This window comes from Carcharodon carcharias, chromosome 1, assembly GCF_017639515.1.
Source record: "Carcharodon carcharias isolate sCarCar2 chromosome 1, sCarCar2.pri, whole genome shotgun sequence".
Taxonomy (NCBI): Eukaryota; Metazoa; Chordata; class Chondrichthyes; order Lamniformes; family Lamnidae; genus Carcharodon; species Carcharodon carcharias.
The window spans coordinates 168,653,668-168,680,568 of NC_054467.1; the positions used below are offsets into that span (position 1 = coordinate 168,653,668).

Sequence of the window (26,901 nt, forward strand, 5' to 3'; positions counted from 1 at the left end):
GATTAATCCCACGAGGAACCCGCCACCTACTTCAACGATGGCCAACTAGCCACAGCTGCAGCTGCTGGCCTGTCCGTGGAGGAGTTGTCTCTCCATGATCACAGCCAGCCAGCTGTGGCCACCTTAAATATAAAAAAAAACGGATCTCCTCTTCCCAGCTCCCCACGTGGATATGTCCTCTCTTTCTCCATCACAAAACTGCAGCTCCCACCTTGGTCTGAATAGCCTGCTGTAAGAAGTGCCAGTGACCAATTCCATAAGACAATGTCCCATGCCCCAAGGATGCCTGAAGTTCTTCTAGACACCGTATTAGCCTTAGATGTTATTCGGCCATCTGGATGGCTTCCTTGAACAGGTGTTAGGCCACTGGCTTATGCTAATGGGTATTGCACATCTGTTTAAAAATCCCTCTGCAAGATTAGTCAGCGCTGTGTGGAGCAGGAGCCAGGCTTTCTTCTCACAGGTTTTCCAGTGACTAACAGCAACTGACAACTAAAAGGCAGATTTAATTTTTACTTGACTTCCTGCCTCCACAGCACCACTGTGGACTATTGCTGACCATGGACTAATGATCACTCCTACCATTCTCCTAACCCTCTCTCAGGAATTACTCCAGGGCCGATGCCAATGAAGTAGCTGGCCAAAAGTGAATTCCAGTACACTCTATGATGAGCTGCCTCTGGAACCCAACAGCAGTCCGCAGTTTTCTGGAAATTTGCTGATGAGAGCTGAGGCACAATTTTGAGTGATCCTTGGACCTAGGGTTTTGGTGCATGCTCCTAGGCTTGGGATTTCAATTCTGAGTCACGAATCTGGCTGCCGGTTCACTTTTGAACCCTGACCCTATAACCGAGTTGCACCCAGATTTTTAAAGGGCCAGACTTATCAATGGCAGGGAGCGGGCTTGCCATCCAGTTAGGGAGGGCAGGCAGGCAATTCAGCAGTCCCACATGTTGATATGCCCTCTCTTTCTCCATCACAAAACTGCAGCTCCCACCTTGGTCTGAATAGCCTGCTGTTAAAACAACCGAATCTTAAAACCCTATTCAGGTAGTTTTGGAGGAGTTATTGCATTTTTGATCTCATTTTACATCTGAAAATTGGGTCCAATTTCTGGACAGTGCAATCCTGGGGGATGGTGGGGGGTCGAGGTTGGGAGGTGGGGTGGGGGTGGGTGGGGGGGTTGGGGGTGGGGGGGGGATGGGAACGCCAATAGCAGGCTGCTTTTTAAGAGCTTTCTGCTTGCCCAGTTTGCTTACGTTTGCTTGTGTTTTAACCTAACATGCCTGGGTTGGATCTTCGATTTATCCTCGCACAATTTTCAGCATCATTGGAGCAATTATTTTGTAAAATTGGCCATTGGACCCAAATGTGCTGTGTTCTTGCTGGGCATGTTAAATTAACACTGGTGCCCAAAACAGTCCTTCAAAAGTAATCAATTGGCAATGAATTGCTTGATGTAACTTGAGGGCATGGAAAGGTGCGGTATAAGGCCAAGCTTTTCTTCCTTTGCAGCAAATATATGATGAGATTCACTATGCAATAACTCCTCTATAACTACCTGAATAGGGTTTTAAGATTTGATTAGTTGTTTTTAAAGCAACTATTCAGAGTTTTTGACCAAGAAAGTTCACAGTAAAATAAAAACCACTGACAACTTGTCAATTACCAGTCATATTTCCTAAATTACAAATAAAACCTATGGACTGAATCTCACCTCCAATAAACAGATGTGTTTGAGGTCATGTCAGAGATTAAAATGCAAAAATCTATAACAGGCACTGGTCTGATTTTAACAGATAGGACCAAGGGTGATTGACCAATCCAGTCGTGGGAAGCAAATATTTTAATGTAGTTGCCTGGCTTCATTTTAATATTCATTCTATTTTTAACTCATTTTGGCTGGGAAACCCGGCAGCTCAAGGAGGAACAAAGGGCTAAAACCAGAAGGCAACTGCCTTGATACCAGTGCATAAAAAATAGAAACAGGAGCAGGCCATTCAAGGCCTGTGAGCCTGCTCTGCCATTCAGTAAGATCATGGCTGTTCTTATATCTCATCTTCATCTTCCTACGTTATCCCCATATCCCTTAATTATCTCAGGGCGGAATCGTCCCAGATTTGGACTACGTGCGATAGCAGGCAGGGAAAACTACGTTTTACGCACTGGCCGCAATGGCGGCTTCTCACGCCATATTGTCCCAAACCCGCCTCATTAATTATGCATTCATAAGAAACAAGCCGTTTCGATGGCAGGCAGGCTCCCATTCACCCGTCAGTCTTCACCCCAGCCATTCATCATGACGGGCGTCACATTTAAAGTGCAGCCATGCGCACACCACTCAGTGTTCCCAGCCCAGGACTGCTGCACAGAAGGCAGGATGGCCCCAAAAGGCAAAAAGACTGCAGCCTCCAGTTTAGTGAAATGAACCTTGAGAGCCTTTTGGATGTCATGGAGGCCCACCATGATGTCCTCAAAGCCACTCTGGCCACAGGAGAGGCAGCAGCAACACCAATCCAGCATGGGAGGCAGTGGCAGCTGTGGTCAGTGCCAATGCTCTGCAAAAGAGGACAGCCACCCAGTGCCGCTACAGGATGAATGGTCTCATCCGTTCCGCCAGAGTAACTCACTCTTCTCATCACTCTCAGCTTACACCCTCACAAACCCATCACCCATCCACAGAGATCTCACACCTTAAGGGACAACACCACTAACTCTCACACACACCCTCACATCTCCATCAGGCTCATATCCGCTCGAGCTTGCGTCCTCATCCTGTCCATGGCTCCGTTCACCACACAAACATTCCACACAGTGCCATGCGCCCTGCTCACACTCTCTCCATCTGTTTTCATGCAGGAGAAGCTGACTCACATCAACACAGAGAGGTCCCAGACTGGGGGTGGTGTGGCCCACATTAGGCCCCTCACTCAGTTTGTGGAGCGTGCCATTGCACTGACTGGTGAGGACATGGACCGTGCCTGTGGTGATGGCGAGGTCGATGGCAACCACCATCATAAGGATCCTACATCACATCATCCCTCTCTCAATGCAAATGTGAGTGCTCTCTCTCCTGCTTTTTGCTCTGCTGACATGCACTAATTATCTCTACTTTAGTTCACAGTGAGCTCTGTCAAGCGACCAACACCCTCAGCCAATCAGTCCCTCAACTCCATCCATGTCCTCACCTCCAGCCAAGAGGACATCTCCTCCACTGATGAGCTGGAAATAAGCAACCTGGAAGACCTGTCACAGTGCTTACCCACACCCTGCACCAGCGCGGAGACACACACCTCGGCGGGACCTAGATCTAGAGCAGGCTCGGGTTCACAACCTGGTGGTCACCGCATGGACATGTGTCCACAGCAGGAGGAGGCAGGTTCAGCCGAGCTCCCCGGTACTCAGAGGGCTGCAGCGGAAGAGGCATCTGTGAGGCCTGAGTCAGATGACGAACCTCTAGATTTGGCCTTCCAACTCATTGTGGAGACTCAGCAGAAGGCAGGGGAACATCATGCAGAGCTGTTGGAAGCCCTCAACAGAGAGGAGTGCAGAAGATGGCGGACACCATGGAGACCCTGATCCAGCAGAACATGGAGATGCACACACACCTGCACTCTATCATGGGAGCCATGGGTGAGTCCCTACAGTGGCAACGCGAGGGGGAAGCGGGGCACCTCGATGTCCGTCCAGGTTTCCTTTCCCTTCAAGGAGTCAGGCCGGGGCCCTCGGGCACCCAAATGGAGGAGGAGCGGCAGCTGGACACCCCTGGATTATTTACTCATGAATCTCAGAGGCTGTCCTCTTCCTCCGAGTCCCCTTTACCTGTCAGCCCCTCAACCTCATCCTCTGTCACCACAGTGGGAACAGCTGGCCAACAAGTGATTCTGGAGGGAGATAAGTGTGCAGGGCCTTTCGAAGCCTTGTGCAAGCACTCGCCCACACACACAGATCCTTCCCGAATCATACTCACCTCAATGTCCTGAGTGTTTTCAATGTTGCCTCCTGGGGTCACTTTCAGTTGTCCATCTGAGCTGATCTGCATCTCTGCCCACCCACTGAGCACACGCCTATGCAGCATCTGATCTCACCCACCATGACTCTAGTTTCACTTTCAATTTAGACAGCATGGTGATGATTCAGTTCCTCATTCACTCCGCCAACCTTTTCCCTTCCTCAGTCACCTATTTCCTTTCTCCCATCACTGTTGTGCCCCTGGCATCACCTTTCACCTCCCCTCCATGACCAACCAGCCATAACTCTTTTTCTTCGGGGATGTCCAGGTGAACGTGCACATTACCTTCCTTCCCAGAAATCTCAGCCCCATCCACGTTTACCTCCCCAACCTCCTCCTTCCCACCCCAGGGTCCGTGTCTGCCTCTGAGTCCCCACCAACACCCTTGCCACAGCTAGCATCAAACCCTCACCCTCCCAACCTACCACCTCACTCTTCCCTCGGTCATTCTCACCATTTCCTCATAGCACGCCCACCCTCAGTTCGCTCCTCAGGAGGCAGTCATGGACTCATCAGAGTCCTCTCTTGCACATTCGCCTGGATGTCCCCCACTACAGACCCATTCCTCCCCCAGACCACCCCCGCTTAGCCCTCCACCCCAGACTCCCACCTCTGCTTAGTCCCCTTCCCCCTTTCTGACTCCCTCAGACACCCTTACGTCTTCCGCCACCCTTAGTCCTTCCCTCTCCTGACTCTTTCCACCAGCCTTACTTCTTTCTCCACCCTTAATCCCTCTCCTCACCGTACTCCTTCCTCCCTCCAGACTGCCTCCCCTCTCCACACTTCTTCATCCATCTGGACTCCCTCCCCTCTCCACATCCCTCCCCCCTCCAAACTTATTCCCTTACACCTTACATTCCCCTTACACCTACCTCCCCAGTTGCTGTCTTCTCCCCCGTTACCCCTTCCTCCCCCTGTACTCCCTCCCCCCTCCCAACCTACCCCGTCTTACCTTTGTTTCTCCCCCTCCCAACCCCACACCCCCAACAGCTTTGTTCTCCCCTTCCCAACCTCACTCCCCCCCGACACCTTTGTTCTGCCCCCCAGCCTCAACCCCCCAACACCTTCATTACCCCCTCCCAACAACCCCACCCTTCCAACTTTCCTCTCCCAACCCCGGCTACATCTTCTTCTCCCAAACACAGTTGGACCTTCCTCTCCACCCCCTTGACCATCATCCGTTGTGAGTAGACCCTCAACGGTGACTTTCCAATTTCCTTGAGCTGCTTTGCAGCAGAACCATATCCATGAGAATCCACCCAGCATGCCATGGACGTTCCTCCAGTGTGCTGTTGCTATCGGGCTCCAGCATCTTCTGCTCCTCGGATGTCCATGATGTGAGCAAGGCCCTGGCGGTAAGTCCCGATTTATGCACCTTACACTTGTCAAGACGTGTTCTACACTGGTGTGCCTTCATGCCAACATTGATGAACAACTTAGTGGTGGGGGGATGATTCCGGTGGGCTGGCCTTATCATGATATGCAGATATATTACAATGAGGTTCCAAACGGCGGGAAATGCAGTCCACCATCAACGGGCTAAGTGGACAATCACAAATGGTTTCATGTCTTCATGGAACCGATTTCTGGCTTTCTTGCCATATTGTCCGCTCACGCCTCTGAGCATGCCCAGTGCCATTGGGCACAGAAAATTCCGCCCTTAGTATCCAAAAATCTATTGACCTCTGTCTTGAATATACTCATAGACTGAGCACCCACAGCTCTCTCAGGTAGAAAGGCTGATTCCTTATTCTGAGAATGTGACCCCACATTCCCAGCCAGAGAAAATATTTTCTTAGCATCTACCCTGTCAAGCCTCTTAAGAATTTTTTGTTTCAATTATATCACACCTCAATCTTCTAAATGATATGGGATATCAGCCTTGTCTAATCAATCCTTCCTCTTAGGACAAACCCTTATCCCAGGAATCAGTCTGGTGAAGCTTTTTTTGCACTCCCTCTCGGTCAAGTATCTCCTTCCTCAGGTAAGTAAGGATCACAAAAGAGTTCATAGTACTTCAGGTGTAAAGGCCCTATATAATTATAGTAAGATTTCTTTACTCTCAAAATCCAATCCCTTTGTAATAAAGCTAACATACCATTTTCCTTCCTAATTCCTTGCTATAGCTATATGTAAACTTTCTATGATTTGACAAGGACACCCAGGTCCCTCTGAATACAAACATCTCTCAGCCTCTTACCATTTAAAAAATATTCTGCATTTCTATTTTTCTTACCAAAGTGGAGGACTTTACATTTTTCCACATAATATTCCAACCTTCTTGCATTTATCTCATTTATCCTGTCTAAATCATTTTGCAGCCTCTTTGTATCCTCATAGGTTAATTTTCCACCTATCGTTGTATTATCAGCAAACTGCGTTATGCTCATTTTCCTCATCTAAGTCACCGACATTGAATGTAAACATCTGAGGCCCAAGTGCTGATCCTTAATACAACACTAGCTGCAACCTGCCAACCTGAAAATTATCCATTTATTCCTATTCTTCATTTCCTGTCCGTTAACCGATTCTCAATTCCATGGGTGCTAATTTTGTGTAATCCCGTCTTGTGTGGCACCTTATTCACTGTTTCTTTGAAAATCCAAATACACTATATCCACTGGTTTCTTCTTGTATACCCTGTTAGTTAAAACCTCAAAAAATGCTAACAAATTTGTCAAATATAATTTTTCTTCCATAAATTCATGCTGCTGTTCAGTTTTTCAAAGTGCCCCGTTACTACTAAAAATGGATCGTACTATTTTCCTGATGATTGATATCAGGCTAACTGTCCGTTGTTCCTTATTTTCCTTCTACCACCTTTCTTGAATAGCCACCATCCAATCCACAGGACTGTTTGTAGCCTAGGAGGAGCAGGAATGTTTCCTTCAGGCCCAACACGCTACTAAATCAGTGCCCCCCACCCACGCCCCCGCCCAGCAATCAGATGGCTCCTCCCTGCCCAACACTAGATCCACACCTGCGATCCGGACACCCCTGCAATCTCTCCTATCCCCCAGTACACCTACCTGTTCTCATAGGCTTCAGCCTTGTGGAGCAGGCTTCCTACAACAATTCCCTGCATCACCCCATCCATCAAAAAAAATAGAAAATGTATCCAGTCTAAAATGTAGACCTACACTTCAAAAACGCTTCTTTTGCTGTAAAGCACTTTGGTACATCCTGAAGCAAGGAAAGGAGCTTTATAAATGCAGGGGGCTATTTTCTGCCCCCCATCAGTGGGTTTGAAGGCAGAGGGATTCATTAAGTCCAGCAACAGCCTACCCATTGCCTAGCCACCCACCCCTCCTCCTAGTGCAATTTTACCAGCGGTCAGGCGGCATCGGGTGGCCTGCCTTCCAGCGGTCCAATTGAGACTATTATGTGGGGAATTACTTTCAATTAAAGGCCTCATCCTGCTGCCATCAGGATTTAAACAGCCACAGGAGAAGCCAACACCAAGACAGGTTACTCTATGTGGGCTGGTGGTGGGTGGGTGGGGGGTGGGTGGGAAGAGGGCTTCCCCCCACCAAGGCCTTATCCAACACCTCCCCAGGTTGCCCTTCTCCCATTGGCCTCTCAAACTCCAGCCCCCACCGCCCTCACCTCCTTGCCAGGGCCTGCCAACTGGACACCTGGGGAGACCTCCAAACACTGACCCAAATCCTGGGACATAGACCTCTATCCTGAAGTATTGGAGAGTTGCTAACCTCTGGTTGGTCAGTCACTCTCTATGGCTGACTTCCTAAGGTGGACTGAGGGGTGGAAATCCCACCTCCAGTCATTTACTGGTCCATTGGCCGTTAAATGGCTGCAGGGCAGCGGATGTTCTCCTTGGTGGCCCCACCGCCCCTGACTTTTTAGCTGAGGCGGAACGGAGAATCTGGCAATTTATATAATTCAGCCCAAGTTTTTTTTTGGTGCTCATATTTGTTTGTACAGCGCAGTTTGAAACAAAACCAGGTATACAGTCCAGATTTCCATTTGGCATTAGTTGTTTTATTTTTAACTGCTTTTCTAAACGGAGAGCTTTTTTTTTATACATTTGGCACTATCTTGAATTCATTTTATTTAATATGGAACAAGTGCAGTTTAGAACTATTGTAATAGAAACAGTATTATGACTCTTTATTCTGTCATGTTGACATTGTTCTGAAAAATAGGTAAACTATGTTTTGTACTGAAGTAAACAATAGAGAAATGCTGTGTGCCATTGTTTGACATGCATTTTTATCTTCTGTGTTTGTTCAGTGATGCATTGTGTAAATACAGAAAGGACCCCTCTATCTTTAGTACTCTGTGCAACAGTCCCACACAGAACAAGATGGTTTGCAGGGCTGGAATATTTGCGTTGATCTGATGCTGCAGACTGTAAACTGCTTTCATTTTCCAGTGCCACGTATGACAATCTGTGGTCCAGGCGCATTTGGATTTCAAAATGAGAAGCATCTAATAGAACGTGAGAGACATCGGTGACAATAATAGCTGTGAGATGGAATAGGAGAGGGCTGGGGAGGATTTGTGGCCACAGATCCTGCTGAATTTAACAACAGATTTCCAGGCCACAGCCAGCCAGATTGACAGTCCAATTGGCTGCTGGGTGGGTTACAGTGGGAGAGCTGAGCAGAGAAAAGTCTGACATTGAGGGAGGGGTGAGTATGATATCACAGTGTAAGTGAAGAGGGGGGAAAGTCGGATATCCCAGGGCATTGGTGTCAGGCATTGTGGGGGAGGGGAGGCAACGGTAAATATCACAAGTGGGGGTGGGTGGGATCAGCCGACCACAAGAGTTTAATTGCATGGAGGTAAATATGGTGGGCTGGAGGATGCACTTCTGCTCCCCTTGACCCGCAAGCCCTTCACAGCTCTGTTTTGGTGGCAAGCTTCCTGCAGGTGGGTGTTAGAACTCAAGTTAAGTTAAATTGGAGGTACACAGCCATTTTAAATATTTTAGTGTCTACATTAAAAGTAGGAATGGGTGGGTTGGTCATTATCTTATTTTAAGTACCTCCCCACCATTTACCCTCATTGAATTGGGTTTATTGATTAATCTGAAACATTCTACTTTTGAATACTTGCACCAAATATGAAAATGAACAGGGTTTGGATAAAGGAGAAAGTGATCTATGTTAGCATTGCTTCAGCTTCTCAACATCCCACAGTAGCAGAATGGAAGACACGTTCCTTGCCATTTCAGAACTGCTTTGTTACCTTGAGTTTGATTGCACATGTGGACAGCTCGTATATTTGCTGTAATGAGAACAGTTTCCATTTTATTCATGAGCTGCTTGTAGATGAAGCCAGGATTGCGTGTGTGTGGAAGTTTCTGTGGCAGCGCCAGTTACCTTTCCAGTTCCGCAATAAATAGCATGTTCACCAAAGGACAGTTAACAACCATTAAAAATGTTAATCAATGGCTTTTTGTGTTTGGGTTGTTGTATACCTTCTAAATAGTTCCATTCTATAATTTGAAGATTTTTGAGATTATGGGCTGGACTATATGACAGACATTCAGAGCTTCTCAAAAGGGAGAGCTAACTGATCACATGTCAGGCTGAATTTTTTGGGCCTGCTGGAGCAGGATGGGAGGCAGGGGTGGGGGGGGGGGAGGGTGCAAAAAATCAGTAGAGAGGGATGGAGGGTGGGTAGAGTACCCGTCACCTTCTTGTTGCCATGGTATTTTACCAGCAGCAGAGAATGTGGAGGAAGGCTCTCCCAACCAGAGGCCATCTTGATCAGACACTTATAGCCCGTGAAGGCAATGGCTACCCCCGCAGCAACAGCCCCCCTGCCCTTACCAACCAATCATTCACCAGGCCTGCCTGAATGGCCCTAGCAATCCTCAATCCCACTTACCCTGCTGCGAGGATGGCCTCCATCGATGATTCAGCTGGCTGAAATTCCAGCAGGGGCCATTGCTCTTGTGGTACTGCTGGGACTGAAGAGCTGCTGGCCCTCTAATTCACACAACCTCAACAAAATCCAACCCATCATGTTCATTTGATAGTTATAATATTGAGTCATAACACTTCTAAATTATATTTACATTACAAGGTGGTTTGATAATACAGCACTGTCATAGCTGCAAATGTCTTAGTAATAGTACATCATGGCACCAATGTATAATTTTACGAACAACATGTTAGAGAGTAGAAATGACAGTGAATAAGGGAGGTATTGAACTAAGAAGGTTACACAGGAATAACATAATGCCACACAGCAACTTTTGCAGTGCCGTCAGTTATATTTGCTCTTTGCAAAGGTCATTGGGTGCATACGCACACACGGTACATATAACAGGTGAGTGTGGTGAGTAAGCATCAATATGGTCCCATTTTGGTTTAGCCCCTCCTGGGACAAATGCTATCTTTAGGCACATTGCAATCTGAAAAATGTTAATCACCAAAGGCGGTGTGGAAGGGGATTGAATTCATTATTTAAGAAGACAACTGCATAAAACGACCACTTCTTTCAAGGAATAAACGGAGGAACTCCATACAAAGAAGTTGAATTTATTTATTTCACAAAGTAAAAAGGTATGGTACTTTGTTATTAGTTATACATATTTTGATGATTTTGATATATATATTAGTTTCCCACAATTTTAAAAAAATACATTTTTAAAATAACTTGCTAAATGTAACAGTATATTATTTATATATCTGTTTTTCCTTTGACACAGGTGGATGCCCATTTGATGGCCAATCCCTTTCTCCATGCTCCATTGCCTAGTGGCCTGATTAGGAGTGCCAGCACAAGAATTTCCAAATAAGGTAATTGTAGACATATGACTGAAGGAAGCCAGTGAGTGTGGCCCCTAACTGATGCCACTGGCTTAACTCTGTCCCTCCACTTACTCTCCCTAGTCCATCTCTGCTACTTTTCACCCTTCTGTAGCTTTCCACAATGCCTTTTTTAACGTCCCTAAGATAAACTATCTAGCTTTTCTGTTGCTTATCTATCATTATGCAGTCTTGTACATTCTTTTAACCACTTGCTCACCCTGAATTTACCCTTTCAATTCTCATTGATCTCTCTTTTGTTCCGAGCTCTTCCAAATGCCTATGGTATGTTCATCTGGCCCTGACTTGTTTCTTTTTACAGGTCCAGGTAATCCCGCTTAATGGCACAATGCCATTTTCTGACACACTGGGAAGCACTTGGTGATACAAATTCATCATTTCATGAAGAAGGTCATGAGGGACTTGTGATGTTTCCTGGTTGCTTTCCAAGACATGGACAGTATACTGGTAGAAGGCTGCTCCTGAGATTCTGCCGATTACAAAATGAAAGGACATTGAGCCAAACAAACATCAAAGAAGAATGTTTATGAATTGTATTAAAGAAAAAATAAATTGTGAAGTAAGAAACTTGCAGTGAAACAAACGTGAGAGGAGGTGTCCTTTTACTGATGACTGGAAATTTCCTGATCTCTCTGTGCCACCTTGTTCAGTGTATTTGCCACATCATCGCATAATTCCAGATAATAATAATAGCCATTTTGCCCGTCTTAATTTATCCATCCAGAAAAGTCCTGAATGCCCTTCCCTATTGTAGTCCACTATAGCACTCAACAGGTTTTTCCAGCCCTACCTGTTGCTGGGATCTTCCAGTCCTGACAAAAATCAATGGACTTTTGGCATCCCTCGTATTGGGTCCTACCACAGCACGGCCAGAAAATCACGGCTGCTGTCTGGAAGTATATTCCACACTCTTTGAGGCCGATTTTCACTTGTCACATCTCACGGAATTAGCCCCAAAATGGAGCTGGTAGCCTTACTTGCCCATTAAAATTGAGAATGCAGCCTGCACTATTTGATAGAGGGTTACTATCAGGTACCCAAAGCACCTATCTCTTTCATATGGTAGACACACTTCAATATGTAAATCATGGTCCTAGCACTCTACAGCTCACAAGCATATTTTGGATGAGGTCAGTATCTCAAAATAGTAGTCACCTCTTCGCTGCGAGTATGATCAATGGCTTGCACATTCCACTGCTTGACTATCCAGGAGTCAGAATTGGCCCTTTGTATGATAAAGTATTCCAGTGCTTGAATGTTTCTCTTCTTTCTTGGCAACCAGAATTAGATGCTGCATACAAAATATTGTCTGATCAGAGGACTGTAAAGTATGATCACTGCTTCACAGATTTTATATTCTACTGACCTTAATGATGCTCCACATGTCTTACACTGAAGTGGATGCTGAACAATATAATTTGCTTTTCCTGCTTCCTTATTTCATTCAACTTAACTGTAGGCATTTCTGACTCTCAGATCATGTTAAACTTGACCATTCTGTGATCATTGTTCTCCAGGGGTATTACAGCTTCCATTTTGTTTTTTTTTAATTCATTCATAGGATGTGAGCATCACTGGCAAATCCAACATTTGTTGTCCATCCCTAATTGCTCTTGAGAAAGTGATGGTGAACTGCCTTCTTGAACTGCTGCAGTCCCTGTGGTGTAGGTACATTCACAGTACCTACTGTTAGGATGTTAGGAAGGGTTTTCCAGGATTTTGACCCAGCAACAGTGTAGGCACAATGATGTAGTTCCAGGCCAGGATGGCATGTGACTTGGAGAGGAACTTGTGTGTGATCATGTTCCTTTGTGTCTATTGCCCTTGTTCTTCTAGGTGACAGAGTTTGGAAGGTGCTGTCAAAGAAAATTGTACACACTGCTGCCACTGTGCACAAATGGTGGAGGGAGTGAATGCTTAAACTGGTGGATGGTTGCCTATCAAGTTGCTGCTTTGTCCTGGATCATGTAGAGCTTCTTGGGTGTTGTTGGAGTTGCACTCATCTAGGCAACTGGAGAGTATTCCTTCAAATTCCTCACTTGTTCCTTGTAGACCATGACCAGGCTTTGGGGAGTTACTCGCCACATTCCGTCATTTTGTTGATGATTCAGAGTAGCCTGATGGGGCAGTAATTGGCCTGATTGGATTTGTCCTGCATTTTGTAGCCAGGATATACCTGGGCAGTATGCCACATTGTCGGGTAGATGCCAGTGTTGTAGCTGTACTGGAAAAGCTTAGCTAGCTGCACAGCTAGTTCTGGAGCACAAGTCTTTGGTACTATTGATGCAATATTGTCAGGGCCCATAGCCTTTGCAGTGTCCAGTGCCTTCAGTCATTTCTTGATATCACGTGGAGTGAATCAAACTGGCTGAGGACTGGTATCTGTGATGCTGGAAGAGGCCGAGACGGATCATCCACTGAGCATTTGTGGCTGAAGATTGTTGTAAATGCTTCAGCCTTGTCTTTTGCACTGATATGCTGGGCTTCCCCCAATTGAGGATGGGGATAGTAGTGGAGTCTCCTCCTCGGTTAGTTGTTTAATTGAACACATCAAAGCTTTGTTCTGGTTGTGGGATTGCCTTTTTTGGTCCATTGCATGTTGCTTCTGCTGTTTAGTATGCAAGTAGCTAATGCAGTAGCTTCACCAGGTTGTCACCTCAGTTTTAGGTATGTCTGGTGCTGCTTCTGGCATGGCCTGCTGCACTTTTAGTTGAACCAGGGTTGACCCCCCCCAGTTTAATGGTTATGGTAGAGTTGGGTATGTGGCGGGGCATGAGATTATTGATTGTGGTTGAATACAATTCTGCTGCTCACAAAGCTTCATGGATGCTCAGTTTTTAGCTGCTAACTGATTTTACCCCATTGAGCACAGCGATAGTGTCACACAACATGATGGATGGTACCCTTAATGTGAAGATGGGACTTGATCTCCACAAGGACAAAGTTGGCCACTCCTACCAATACTGTCATGGACAGATGCATTTGCAACAGGTAGATTGGTGAGAACAAGGTTTTCCCTCTTGTTAGTTCTTTCACCACCTGTCGAGGGCCCACTTGGGCAGATATATCCTTCAGGTTTGGTTAATAGTGGTGCTAGTGCATTACTTTTGGTGATGGACATTGAAGTCCCCCACCCAGATTACATTTGTGTTCTTGCTATGCTCGGTGCTACATATAAAAATAAAAAATTAGCAACATGTATACTTGTGGAATTATACTTAAGTATTTAACGATGAAATTAATGTAGAAGTCGTAATAGGCTCAATACTAAATGTAGCCAAATAATACACATCAGAAAAAACACAAAGCCAACAGGATGTTGAAGTACATTATCAAAACAGTAAAATACAAGTTACAGGAAGTCATGTTCAAACTGTATAGGACTTTGGCCAGACCACATCTTGAATACTGTATCCAGTTCTGGTTGCTGAAAAACATTGGAGATATTTAAGCATTGGGGATGTTGCAAGACTGTTCCCTAGCAACATAGGTCTGAGTTATGAGGTAATACTTGGAAATTCTTAGACTTTTCAGTCTGGGAATGAGGAAGATGAGAATTGATTCTATAGCGCCTATAGAGATATTTAAATAGTATATGGCATGTTTAAGACCAAACTGGATTACTATTTTAAATCAAACAGTAAGAGGAGACAGAAATTCAGATCACTAAATGGCAAGTTTAAGGTCAATAAAAACAAGTGCTGCATACGGAGAATCATCAACCCTTTGAATGTATTTACTGGTAGAATAATGGAAATGAATTCCTAAAATTATTTAGGATTGTATGGATGTGCAGTATTAAGATTCAAAAGTATCTTGTAAATGTAGTTATCGTACTCATGAATGCTGCTTGCCCTATTATATATCTTCAGTTATCTACTGGTAGTTTTACTTTTTTATTTCAAGTTTCCCCTTTTGATTTTTTGATATGCTCTTTTCCTTGTCTTGGATGTTCTTTTTTTTATACTTTTAATAACTGTCCTTTATGTCTTTGCATTCATATAGGTGTTCTTTTTTCTAATAAATTCACCTCTGCCTATGTTGCTGTTGTTTAGATTTATTTAAGTTAACAACCTACTTTTAGCCGTTTGTCAGCCCTTTGGTTTTGACAGCGCTCCCTGAAGTACCACACCAGGCTTTACTGCTCCCAAGACTGTGCTCACCATGGCCGTTTCTTTAGTTTTCCCGATACTAGTAGCTCCCAATGAAGGCTATATCTTGCCTCTCTTTCTGATCATTCCTCCCCTCTTTAATCCTACCTGATTGTACTGCTAGATTTTAAAGTATTGCCTCATGACAGATTACCTTTGTTATCATTAGACATTTCCTGATGTGCTATGAATGGATCTTTGGTGTCTTTCTGCTTCAGTGTTGGCGCTTTCTTTTTATTACAGTCAAAGTATTTATGGAAACCCTTCTGGAAGCAGCCATCTAGGTCCACTAGCCCTGGAAAAAGTGTATGGGTGGAATTTTCCGAGCCGCTGGCAGCAGATGTGACAGATGGCATGCACGGAAAATATGGCGGGACCCACCACAACGGCGTGAAGTCAGGTCGTGATCTTCCGCTCAGCCCGCCAACGGCAGGCCACGTTTCCACCATTGGTCAGCAGGGAGCTAATTGTAATACATTAGCATATAATTAAAAGGCCATCCTGCCAAGCTCTTGGAACCTTGCTGCATTGTCTGTCCATATCGGTGGGAAAACACGGCGACATGTTTCATAACATGTTTCACACAGACAACGTGACTTGGTAGCCTTCACTTTGGGGGACCTGAGGTAAGTGAGCAGCAGCGTTCTCCTGTTGTTTACAGGCCTCAGGGGTGCCGCAAGGGCGGGGGCAACTGATGCCTGGCCCCACAGAGGGGGGTGGCAAGTGCTGTCCTGGCGCTGCATCCCGCGCACAGGCAGTCGAGGTGGGGGGCAGGGTTAGCGAGGGAAGTGGCCATGCATTGGGGACACCTATATAAACTGAACATGCCTCTGCAACTCAGACAGATCAGGCGCAGCCACAGTGATATGATTGGGGTCAGGCTCCTAACCTGCCCGCCCATGCAAGCAATGCAGAGGCACCAAAGGGCCACCAAGCACTCCATACCTTACCCCCACCCCCCTGCCCCTATCCCCCGGCACAGAGTGCGAGTCCACCACCACTTTATTGGACCTCTGAGCAGTTGGACTGCTCATGTTGTACAATCTCCTCACCAACACTGGCCATGTAGCAGTCACTGCTGGAGGTGCTCACAGCCTCTTGCAATCTCAGCATCCTGGTTTGGACCAGTGTCCCCCATGTCACAGGTTGATGGGGCAGCCATGCAGCGCACTCGTCTCTGGCCATCCGAGGGGTGACCAGCATTCTCTGGAAAGCATTAAGGGGCGGTCACACAGGGCCAGGAAAGGTGCTAAGTACAGCCATGATAACCATGTCTCTCTTTCATGCTGCAGGAGGACCACGATAGGATCATGGATCCTGGTGATCTCGCTGTATGCCTGATGGCCTACAGAGACTGTAGAAGACAGAGGAGAAAGCGACTGAGGCTTCTGGTCGCGCAAAGGCAGGAGCAGAAACCTCATGAAGAAGGGGCAGAGGGCTCCCGCACACTCTGTCCAGGAGCGACAGTGAGCCATGGCTGGTCGGTGCTTAGCGACACCCAGGGTCTATAGACACTGCCTGCCATTCATGCAGGTGACTGAGAACCAGTGTCATTGATGACTGCGCATGTCTAGGGACCTGGTGGTTCATGCCACTTACTGCAGGACTTGGCACTAAGGGGACATGGAGGGCATCCACTGCCAGTGGCTGTGAAAGTGGCTGTGGCACTCAATTTCTATGCCAATCGCTCCTTTCAGGGCTCCACAGGTGATCTCTGTGGGATTTCACAATCCGCCACCCACAAATGCATCCATGAGGTGATGAATGTCATCTTCTCCATGGCACACAACTTTGTTCATTTCGCCCAGGATCAGGAGAGCCAGAATGCAAGGGCTGTTTGATTTTCCCTGAGCTCAGGATTCCCACAGGTGCACGGTGTGATTGACTGCTCTCATGTGGTGCTCAGGTCTCCTTCGCTACACTCAGTGGACTTCATTAACCGCAAGTGGTTCCACTCAATGAATGTGCAGCTGGTGTGTGACCACCAGAAACACATCCTGTAGGTGTGCGCACAGTTTCCAGGGAGTGTGCATGACACCTATATCCTGAGTCGCTCGCAAATCCTGCAGTCTTCCAGGGTCCACAGCGGCTGCAGGGATGGCTCCTGGGTTCAAGGGCTACCACAGCGGCCGTGGCTGATGACACCTGTGCAGCAGCCTCAGACTCTAGCAGAGCGACATTACAACGAGACTCATGCAGCAGCTCACAACTTGGTGGAGCAAACCATCGGGATGCTGAAGATGTGGTTCCATTGTCTGGACCAGTCCGGTGAAGCCCTGCAATACATTCCACAGAGGGTGTCATGCATCATCGTCATTGTCTGCTGCGCCCTTTACAACCTGGCGCTGCAACGGGGTGAGGAGCTGGCTGAGGAGAAGATGGAGGAGCTGCACGTCTCCTCCGATGAGGAGGACGCTGATGCGGATGAGGGTAGGGGGGTCCTCAGTGGTGACAACGATGGAGATGATGCTCTTGCACTGGCTAGACGAGGCAGGCACACCTGGGAGGCCCTCATAGCTGCCAGATTTGTGGAGGATGATGATGACTTGGGGTGAGGTGGCCCCGTAGATCCTCACATCACAGCTGTGAACATTTGACTCCAGTCTAGCTTATCACAGTGCTAATACCCTATGTGAGAATGCTCCTGTCATGGGGATCCAGTGGAGACCCTAATAGTTGCTCGATCGCAGGAGGATGATGACAACATGCAGTGAGGACATCATATATCTTCACATAGCCTCTGGAAATGTCTGACTCCCGTCTGGCTGAGGGCAGCTCACTTGTGTTCCATGATCAGGGCCATCTCAGAGACACAGCCATGAAACTTTAGATGCATCTGATGCTGGGTCCTTCTTCAGCACCTCAGCCCTTCAGGAGCTGGTGCACAGCATCACTGGTCGCAGATGCTGGTGTGTTGGGGGCCAGCACACAGAGAGCATGAGGGAACTCTATGAAGCCTGCTCACTACATTCTGGCAGCAATGACCAGCACTGCCGAGGTGTAGGCATCAGTAATGTTTCCAGGGAGTGTGAGGCTGGACCATCACTGTGGTCTGAAGGCTGCACAGAGCACAGGGAAGAGGCCCTGGACTGAGACAGCTGCCATTTATCTTGTGCAGAAAGTTTTCACATCTGAGTGACAAGAGCACTGCTCATCAGAACAAGGAGCCATAGGCAGGGAGACATCCTTGGGAGTTTACTGACAGTGGTGAGCAATATGTACATGTGATTAACACCCACGCCCAGGCTGTGCAACTACATCTTTTTAACTTGTTTTGACTCAAAAGAGTTACATCTTCTTAACCTTCCTAACCCTGCTGCTATGTCTTAATGCTCCCCAGCCATCCACAGCAGAGGTGGAGGCAGCCTGCTGACTGTGATGCCCTGTCTGTGATGACTTTGGCCGGCGTCCTCTGGAGGATCGAATCTTGGAGGGCCCCGATCTGCCTTCGGGGTCCTGCTGTGTGGCAGTGGCACCCTCCTCGGCCTGTGAAGCTGGGTCTGTGGAGGTCACAGGAAGAGGGGAGTCAGATGGGCTGGTCACTCCCAGAGTCACCTGGGTGGATGGCCCCAGAGGAGCTGATCCTCCTCCCTATGCGTGTCCAAGGGCCCCTGGCTGACTCAGTGAGCCGGAAGGGTAGCTGGAGTGAGATTGAGCTGCCCAGCACCCACCTCGCGTACACACTATTGGAGGCCAATTAGGGCATCAGTGATGGAGTTGAGCCCGCACAACAGTGCAGGAGTGACGTCCTGGACCATGGCCTCCCTGGCGGCCGCCATTCTGCCAGAGTTGACTGTTGTGCATTGGCAGGCAGGTGCTAACACCTCAGCCTGAAGGCAGATGGACTTCTCCATCGTGCCTTGCAATCTGAGGAGTGCAGCGGACATCCCTTCCTGATGTTCCCGAGCTTGTCTTTGCAGTTCCAGCAATTGTGCCATGACCGAGTCTAGAGGTTTGTCATCTGACTCAGACTCAGCAACGTTCTGCATGGATGGAGATGGGGAAAGTGTATAAGGAGACCTGCTGGGCCAGATGATAAGTATGCCTGGCCTGTTGGCCCCATGGATGGGATGAGGACAATGACAGTGTGTGTGAAGGAGTGAATGATGATGTCCCTTGCACTGGCAGTGAGTGAGGACCCTGTGAATGTGTGATGGGTTTGTGAGTGTGTGAGTTGGGAGTGATGAAAAAAGTGACTTATCCTGACGGAATGGAGGAAGTCATTCATCCTTTTGTGGCACTGGGTGGTTGTCCTCCTCTGCAGGGCGCTCTCGCTGGCCACCGTTGCCAACGTCTCCTAAGCTGGGTTGGTGACCCCCTGCGGTCAGAGTGGGGGTAGAGCACATCCCTGTGGGCCTCAACAACATCTGCAGTCGCTCGAGGGACCCGTTGTTGAAGTGGGGGGCTGCAGTCTTCTTGCCTTTGCAGGCCGTGGCTCCACGGCAGTGTTGGTGAGCTGGTGGTGATAAGCGCTTTCCTTTTAAAGATGGCGGCCGGCGTGATGCAACAGTGGGGTGATGGCAAGCGGACGAATGAAAGTCTGCCCGCCGTGGAAATGGCATGTTTCGCAGGAGTGAATATATAATGAGTTGGGCTCAGGAAGATACGGCGTGAAAACCCGCCATTTTCATCGGCGGGTAGGGCTCCATGTTACACCACCCCCCCCACCTCTCGCTTCCGCAATTAGTGCAATTCTGCTTTATTGGGTTAAATTGTTTGAATTTCCCACTTGCTTGTTTTGATATTTTCCCCCTTTGTTGTACACACCTTAATGTTGGCTACCACTGGGAAATGCCAAATAAGCATGTGAAAATGTAAGCAATTTGGTGCATTCATTTACCCCTTTTTGTTTTATTTTAATCCCACAGAAGTATCTTCTCATCATATGTCTTAATTGCCTTTTACAGGAGCATAGCTATTTGTCCTTTGAACCACTTTATGCTATTTATTTAAAGGGCTTTCCCTCATAATTTGTTCCATATGTCCATTATCTTAAATATGAAATGGTTCTGCCTGAATTTCCTATTTACTTCTAAAAGATTGCACTAAATTCAGCATAACTTGTTTACTTCAAACCAAGTCCTAGATGTTTAATGGATATAATGTGCATGTAAAGGAACAAGTAAAAGTTCTATATTTGAAGAGTGCTCTTACTTTTCACATTACTAGCTGATTAATTATGCTTAAAGATAATCATGCAAAATTATATTTAAAAAGTACAAATGTTCCTGTTTTATTTCCAAATGCAATTGAGATTGGAATTTCTTTACAAGAATTTTAAATTCATCTGTTGACATCTTATAACACGTTTGATGATATCATGAGTTCAAAAAATCCACATTGATAAGTCAGAATAAACAGTGATGGAAAATCTTGAACAAAATATGTGAAAATGGACATTTGTCATTTTCTTTCTCAAGATAGGAGTTGTTGCAAAGAGTAAATAGCACCAATTTGAAAAGAATACTCAGTGTTTCTTTACTTTATGTATATTTCACTTGTATAGTTTTTAATGGATTTAAATGAAAGCTGTTACCTTTTTTAGAAAACAAATTTTGCAAATATGCAAAAGTAAATATGCTACGTTTTAATGAATGTCACAAATTCAAACAATGCATAATGAAGAGTTTTGTTAATTCAATATTAACATATTTTCATAAGTTAAAGAAATGTATGGTTCAAGGGATTACTATCTAACCCCAAAACTTGTGTTTGAAATCAGTTCAGATTGATAGAATGAAAATCTCCCCTCTCTGTGGGCTAACTGGGTTTGATATTAAATATAGTTTGGTAATAACAACTCAGTTCTCAAAGAATGTTAACCAACATGCATAACTGCCTCATATCAAGCACTAAATTAGCAATATCATTTAGAGAAGCTATAAATTGGAATGTAAAGTAGAAACATTTGGGGAGGCGCACTAACAGGTAAACTTCTGAAATTGGGGTTGGGCAGTGCAGCATGCATTTTGTTCATCATCTGGGTGAGTAACACTTAACTTGTGGATTTTTGATGCTGACACAAGTGATGAAAATGTTGCATTCCTCCAATCCAATCTTTCACCTTGATGAGCACTAAATTCCCCCAAGAAACTAATAGAAATTCAGCTATGACAACCTTGAACCTTGGTCCTTGCTCAAATTTGTAATGAAAGTGCAATGAGTACAGGTTACTTTTCATGCAAGCTTAACCCAACTTGGCAGGGATATGGGAAACAGGAATACTAGAGAGGGATACCAGTGTGCAAGTATATTGGGAGACACAGGTAATACTGGGGTAGGAAATAGTAAGGCATTAGGTAGGTTCAGCGTACGAGGCAATAAATTAGGGTTACAGTGCATGTATGTGAATGTACGAAGTGTGATAAGTAAGATTAGTGAGTTACAGATGCAGATAGCCAGGGGGAAATATGATGTTGTGGTGATAACAGAGGCCTGACTCAAAGGGCAGAACTGTATTAAATATTCTTGGATACAAGGCATTCAGGAAAGATAGGAAAGGAAGGAAGGGAGGAGAGTTGGTAGTATTGATTTTACTTTTATTCATTCACGGGCTTCACTGGCTGGGCCAGTGTTTATCGCCCATCCCTAGTTGCCTTTGAGAAGGTGGTGGTGAGCTGCCTTCTTGAACTGCTGCAGTCCATGTGGTAAAGATATGGAGATATATTTCCAAATCAGGATGATGAGTGATTTGGAGGGGGTCTTCAGGTAGTGATGTTCCCATCTATCTGCTGCCTTTGTCCTTCTACATGGTAATGGTCATGGGTCTATGATGCTGGGGACCTCCGGAGGAGGCCAAGATGGATCATCCACTCAGCACTTCTGGCTGAAATGCTTCAGTCTTATCTTTTGCACAGACGTGCTGGGCTCCCTCATCATTGAGGACGGGGATCTTTGTGGAGCCTCCTCTTCCAGTGAGTTGTTTAATTGTTCACCACAATTCATGACTGGATGAGGCAGGACTGCAGAGCCTAGATATGATCCGTTGGTTATGGGATCGCTTAGCTCTGTCTATCACTTGCTGATTATGCTGCTTGGCACGCAAGTATTCCTGTTTTATAGCTTCACCAGGTTGACACCTCATTCTTATGTATGCCTGGTGCTGCCCCTGGCATGCCCTCCTGCACTCTTCATTGAACCAGGGTTGATCCCTTGGCTTGGGGGTAATGATAGAGTTAGAGGTCATGTAGCAACATGGATACAAAATTAGCTGAGTGACAGGAATAAGAGAGTAGTGGTGAATGGTTCATTTTTTCGGACTGGGAAAGGTTTATAGTGGAGATCCCAGGGGTAGTGTTAGAATCCCTGCTCTTCCTGATATATATTAATGACCTAGACCTTGGTGTACAGGGCACGACTGCAAAATTTGCAGATGAAACAGAACATGGAAATATTGTGAGTCATGATAAGGATAGTGGAGAAATTTAAGAGGACATGAAAAGGTTGGTGGAAATCACGGACAAGTGACAGATGAAGTTCAATACAAATAATTGTGAAGTAACACATTTTGGTAGGAGGAACACAGAGAGACAATATAAAAAATGGTTACAATTCTAAAGTCGGTACTGGAGCAGAGGGACCTGGGTGTATATGTGCAGAGCAGTGAGTACAAAAGCAAGCAAGTTATTTTAAAACCTATATAAAACATTAGCCCAGATCTTCCGAGGAGTGGCCACCCAACTCCTACTTTTGCCCACCCTGACACTTCTCCACATTTCTGGCCGTGTCTTCCAAGCCTGGCTTCTTCAGAAATGCAGAGTGCAGGTTCCATCAAAAAGCTCCATTGCAGCACTGTAGCATTGGGGGGAAGAATGGACATGCCTCCTTTTTAATGCACTAGCTGCTGTAAGGTAAGTTTAAATGTACAATGTGAAGGTTAGTGAATGGGTGACTGAACGAATGCGTGAATGGAAAGAGTGAGTAAGTGGATGATGTAATTGGATGAGTTGGCATGTGGGTAAGGTGACAGGTGGGTGGGGTGACAGGTGGGCATGGTAGTAGGGTGGCAGGTGGGTAGGGGGTAAGGTGGCCTCTGGGTGAGTTGGATAAGTGGGTGAATGGGTAGGTGGGTCAGGGCGTAGGTCTAAAGAAGATTCCAGGGATAAAGAACTGTAACTATGAGGATAGATTTGAGGGGTTGGGACTGTTTTCCTTGGAGAAAAGATGGCTGAGAGGAGACTTGAAGAGATTTTCAAGATCCTGAAGGGCATGGACAGGGTTAATAGTAAGAAACTGTTCCTGCTCAAAAGAGCATCAAGAACTAGAGGGCACAGATTCAAAATAATTGGCAAAAGGAGTAAATGTGACATGAGGAAATTTTTTTCACCCAGAGGGTGGTTGGAGTCTGGAACAAACTTCCTGAGAGAGTGATGAACTTCCTGAGCAGGTTTGATCGAGATATTCTAAAGGAAATCAGATTGCTATCTGAAAAGAATGTATGTGCAAGGTTACGGGGATTAGGCAGGAGAGTGGGAATAGGTAGAATGCTCTTTCAGAGAGCCAGTGCAGAGTGGCCAAATGGTCTCCTTCTGCACTGTAAAGATTCTGTGATTCTGCAGTCTCATCTTGGGTTAGTCAGGTGGTGGGCCTGGACAGCTCGGGGCAGGGAGTTGGTCAGTTAGCATTGTTGAGAGGAGGGGGTAGTTGGTTCGGGTCAGGGGTAGTCAGATGGTTGGGTGGAAGGTAGTCAAATTGGGGAGTCAAAGGGGGGTAGTCAGTGGGTGAAGGGGGTAGTCGGGATGTCAAGGGAGGTGTCAGGGGGTCAGTGTGCATGATTGAGGGTGTCAGCCGTATAGTTACCCAGGGGTTAGACTCAGATATTTCTGTCTTAACATTTCCTGGGTAACTATTCAGATAAGTGAGTCGGAGCTGTCCAAAGTCTCCAACTCTAACTCAGAGTCGGGAGACTTTTGCGGAGAGTCCTGGGGAACTGGTGAATTGCCCATCAGAAGTTTAAACTTCCCAGGCAATTCCCATGGAGGTAGCGCATCAGGAATTTCACTGAATTGTTTCCGATGATTCAGAGAGCAGAGGATCTTGACCAAGGGTTTAGCCTCAACTGGGGTATTGGGACCAGTTCTGGGCATCACAATTTAGGAAGGATGTGAAGGCATTAGAGGCGGTGCAGAAAAGATTTACGAGGATGGTTCCAGAGATGAGAAACTTCATTGCCATCAGATAGATTGGATAAGTTGCGTCTATTCTTGGAGAAGGGAAGGCTGAGAGGAGATTTGACAGGAGTATTCAAAATCATGAGGGGTCTGGACGGAGTAAATAGGGAGAAACTGTTCCTATTGGGGAAAGGATTGAGGATAAGAGGGCACACATTTAAAGCAATTTGCAAAAGAGACAATGGCGACATGAGGTAAAATGTTTTCATGCAGCGAGTGGTTAGGATCTGGAATGCAATGCCAGAAAGTGTGATGGAGTCAGGGTCAATGGAGGCTTGCAAAAGGGAATTAGATCATGATCTGAAAAGAAGAACATTTCAGGGCTATGGGGAAAAGGATGGGCAATGGTACTTGGTGAATTGCTCCTTCAGAGAGCTAGCACAGACACAATGGGCCAAAGGGCCTCCTTCTATGCTGTAACCATTTGATGATTTTGTGAAATGTCACAACATTTGTGAGCAGAATCGGAAGCAACCGTGAGACTTTAAGGGCCGTATTTTCACAGAGTGGGAAGACTCCGCGGCCCTTAAGAATGGCAGGTGGGACATGGATGCAGAAGTCCCGTTCCCATTTCTGACAGATCCAATTTTTGCTGGCATGGAAAAAGGGGAGGGGCATGATCCATATCGGTGGGAAAACCAAACTCAGCAGGCCCATTTGAGCCTAATGCTAAGTTCAAATAGACACAATTTTGTCTGAACAACAGGCCTTAACCCGCAGTGTGGAAGTCACGAATTGATGGAGAAGACGTAAATTCTCTCGATGGACGGATAACGTCTGTTTAAGTGTCATGACCTGAAGTTTTTAAAATCCCCTGCTCTTTAAAAATGAAAAGAACAGGTTTAAGCTGTCAGAGTTATAATAAATAGCATCTGTTAGACTGCTTTGATTGACAAGTTGTCTGATATAGGCTATAAAAAGACAAACTCTGTTCTAGAGTTTTAATAGAGTTCTTTATTGACATTTCCCAAGGGCTGTCACCATGAATGCTTGGCAGGGTTTCAAAAGCTACTAAAGTACTTATCCCAGCAGGGGATTCTGAGTTCACAGTTTAATTGGCAGTTTAAAGGTTTAGCTGTCTTTGAAGTGTGTTTACTTTTATAACCGACTAACCACTTAAGGAGATTTAAAAGCTTTTAATAGATTTCATGAATGGGAGTTGTATTCACTATTAAGTGTGTATGAGTTAAAGCTGTATTAGATTGTTAGAAGTTTATTTTATTTTCATCTCCACATGCCTCATAAGGTCTTCCCATGCTGGATTCTGGGTAAGTGGGTAGGGAAGTGCTTTGTGGGAGGTATGAGGGGGAATGGAGGGTGGTTGGGGGCTTGAGTTGACATGGAGGTGCAATGGGTGTATGATGGGGCATGGGGGTCAGAGGGGGAGTGTGTGAGGGTGAAGGCTAGTTGGCCTAACATCTTTTAAAACAACTGGGACAAAGAACCGAGGCGGACCTTCTAGCAAGACCACCTTGGCCTTCATCCGCCCCTGTGGCCACCTATGATCTGCTTTGGTAGGCCTGTCTCTATCTCACCCCTGCCTCCCTGAGCAAAAATTGGGTCCAATAGGGTCATTTAAACGAGGTGGATCTGCCAAGTGGGGAAATTTCCCTACTTGAGCTACCTGCCTGGGTAGTAAAAATCTAGCCCTAATAGTTGAACAAAAGTAATTGGTATTTAACTCTTAAGTTTACATTTTGTTAGGATAGGGATTACTAATTGCTACAATTCATTATTGCTTAATGTGTTAGACTATTCACACCCTGTTAATTGAATAGCTAATTCTGTGTTTTCTGGTCTCTTACAGTGGTGTTATCAAGGTGAATGTGTACTTTTCGGTACTTGGCCTCAGAGTGTAGATGGAGGCTGGGGACCATGGTCCATATGGGGAGAATGCAGTAGAACATGTGGGGGAGGAGTCTCCTCATCTCTGAGGCACTGTGACAGTCCAGCGTAAGTAACTAAAGTAAGCCAGAGCAAAAAGACATATTTGAAAACAACACTGTAACTTGATTTCATATGTTCTCTATAACATGGATCAAAAGGTTGCAATGGAAGAACAAGACTGAATATAGTAATATTCTATAATTATGGGTTAGCACCTCTAAATAATACTGTTTATCGGATATCTGTGGTCACAGATAATATGCTGAACTGCCACTATTTCTAACAGTGAAGCAGTTTGCAAGATCAATTTAAGTGTCCCTCAATAATTCCTTACCGGCACCACTAGGTGCATTGCTCTTGCAGAGAACCAGCACAGACACAACAATGGTATGTTTCTATGTTGGAACAATTCTATGATTCTATATAACAGGTGGGATATTCAGATAACTGTACAGACTAAGCAGACAGGCAATACATCTCCTTTTCAAATATTGCTATTTAAAGAAAATCTGCAAAAAGCAAGCAAAGATAGGTTGTGTCTGTGTTAGAAATCCTTCTTGCATAGATGTCAGTGAAGATTTTGGGTGCCAACTATTTGCCCATAACTGTGGCAAAGAAGCAGCAGCAATTTTGGGGCCCTGGTTTCATTTGCATTGAGCCAGTCAGCTTGTGGCATCAAATGAACCAACTGATGCAGCTCACTAGACTGAACCTGGCGAGTACATTGAAGCACAGGAACAGCAGTGGGCTGTTCAAACTTTTGAGCCTGTTCCATTATTCACTTAGACCATGGCAGATCTGTACCTCAATTTTATTTACCAATTTTTGTTCCACATCCCGAGATACCTTTATCCAAAAAAAATCTATTGATCAGTCTT

The 26,901-nt window shown here is 45.9% G+C and overlaps 1 protein-coding gene across 1 annotated transcript in view; it reads left to right on the forward strand.

Moving 5' to 3' along the window:
- Positions 1-26,901, forward strand: part of adamts6 (ADAM metallopeptidase with thrombospondin type 1 motif, 6) — a 347,102-nt gene that overhangs the window by 230,197 nt on the left and 90,004 nt on the right. The window contains exon 13 of the mRNA XM_041191657.1: positions 25,944-26,089. Coding sequence (XP_041047591.1) covers positions 25,944-26,089 — 146 coding nt within the window. The remainder of the gene's footprint in view (positions 1-25,943; positions 26,090-26,901) is intronic.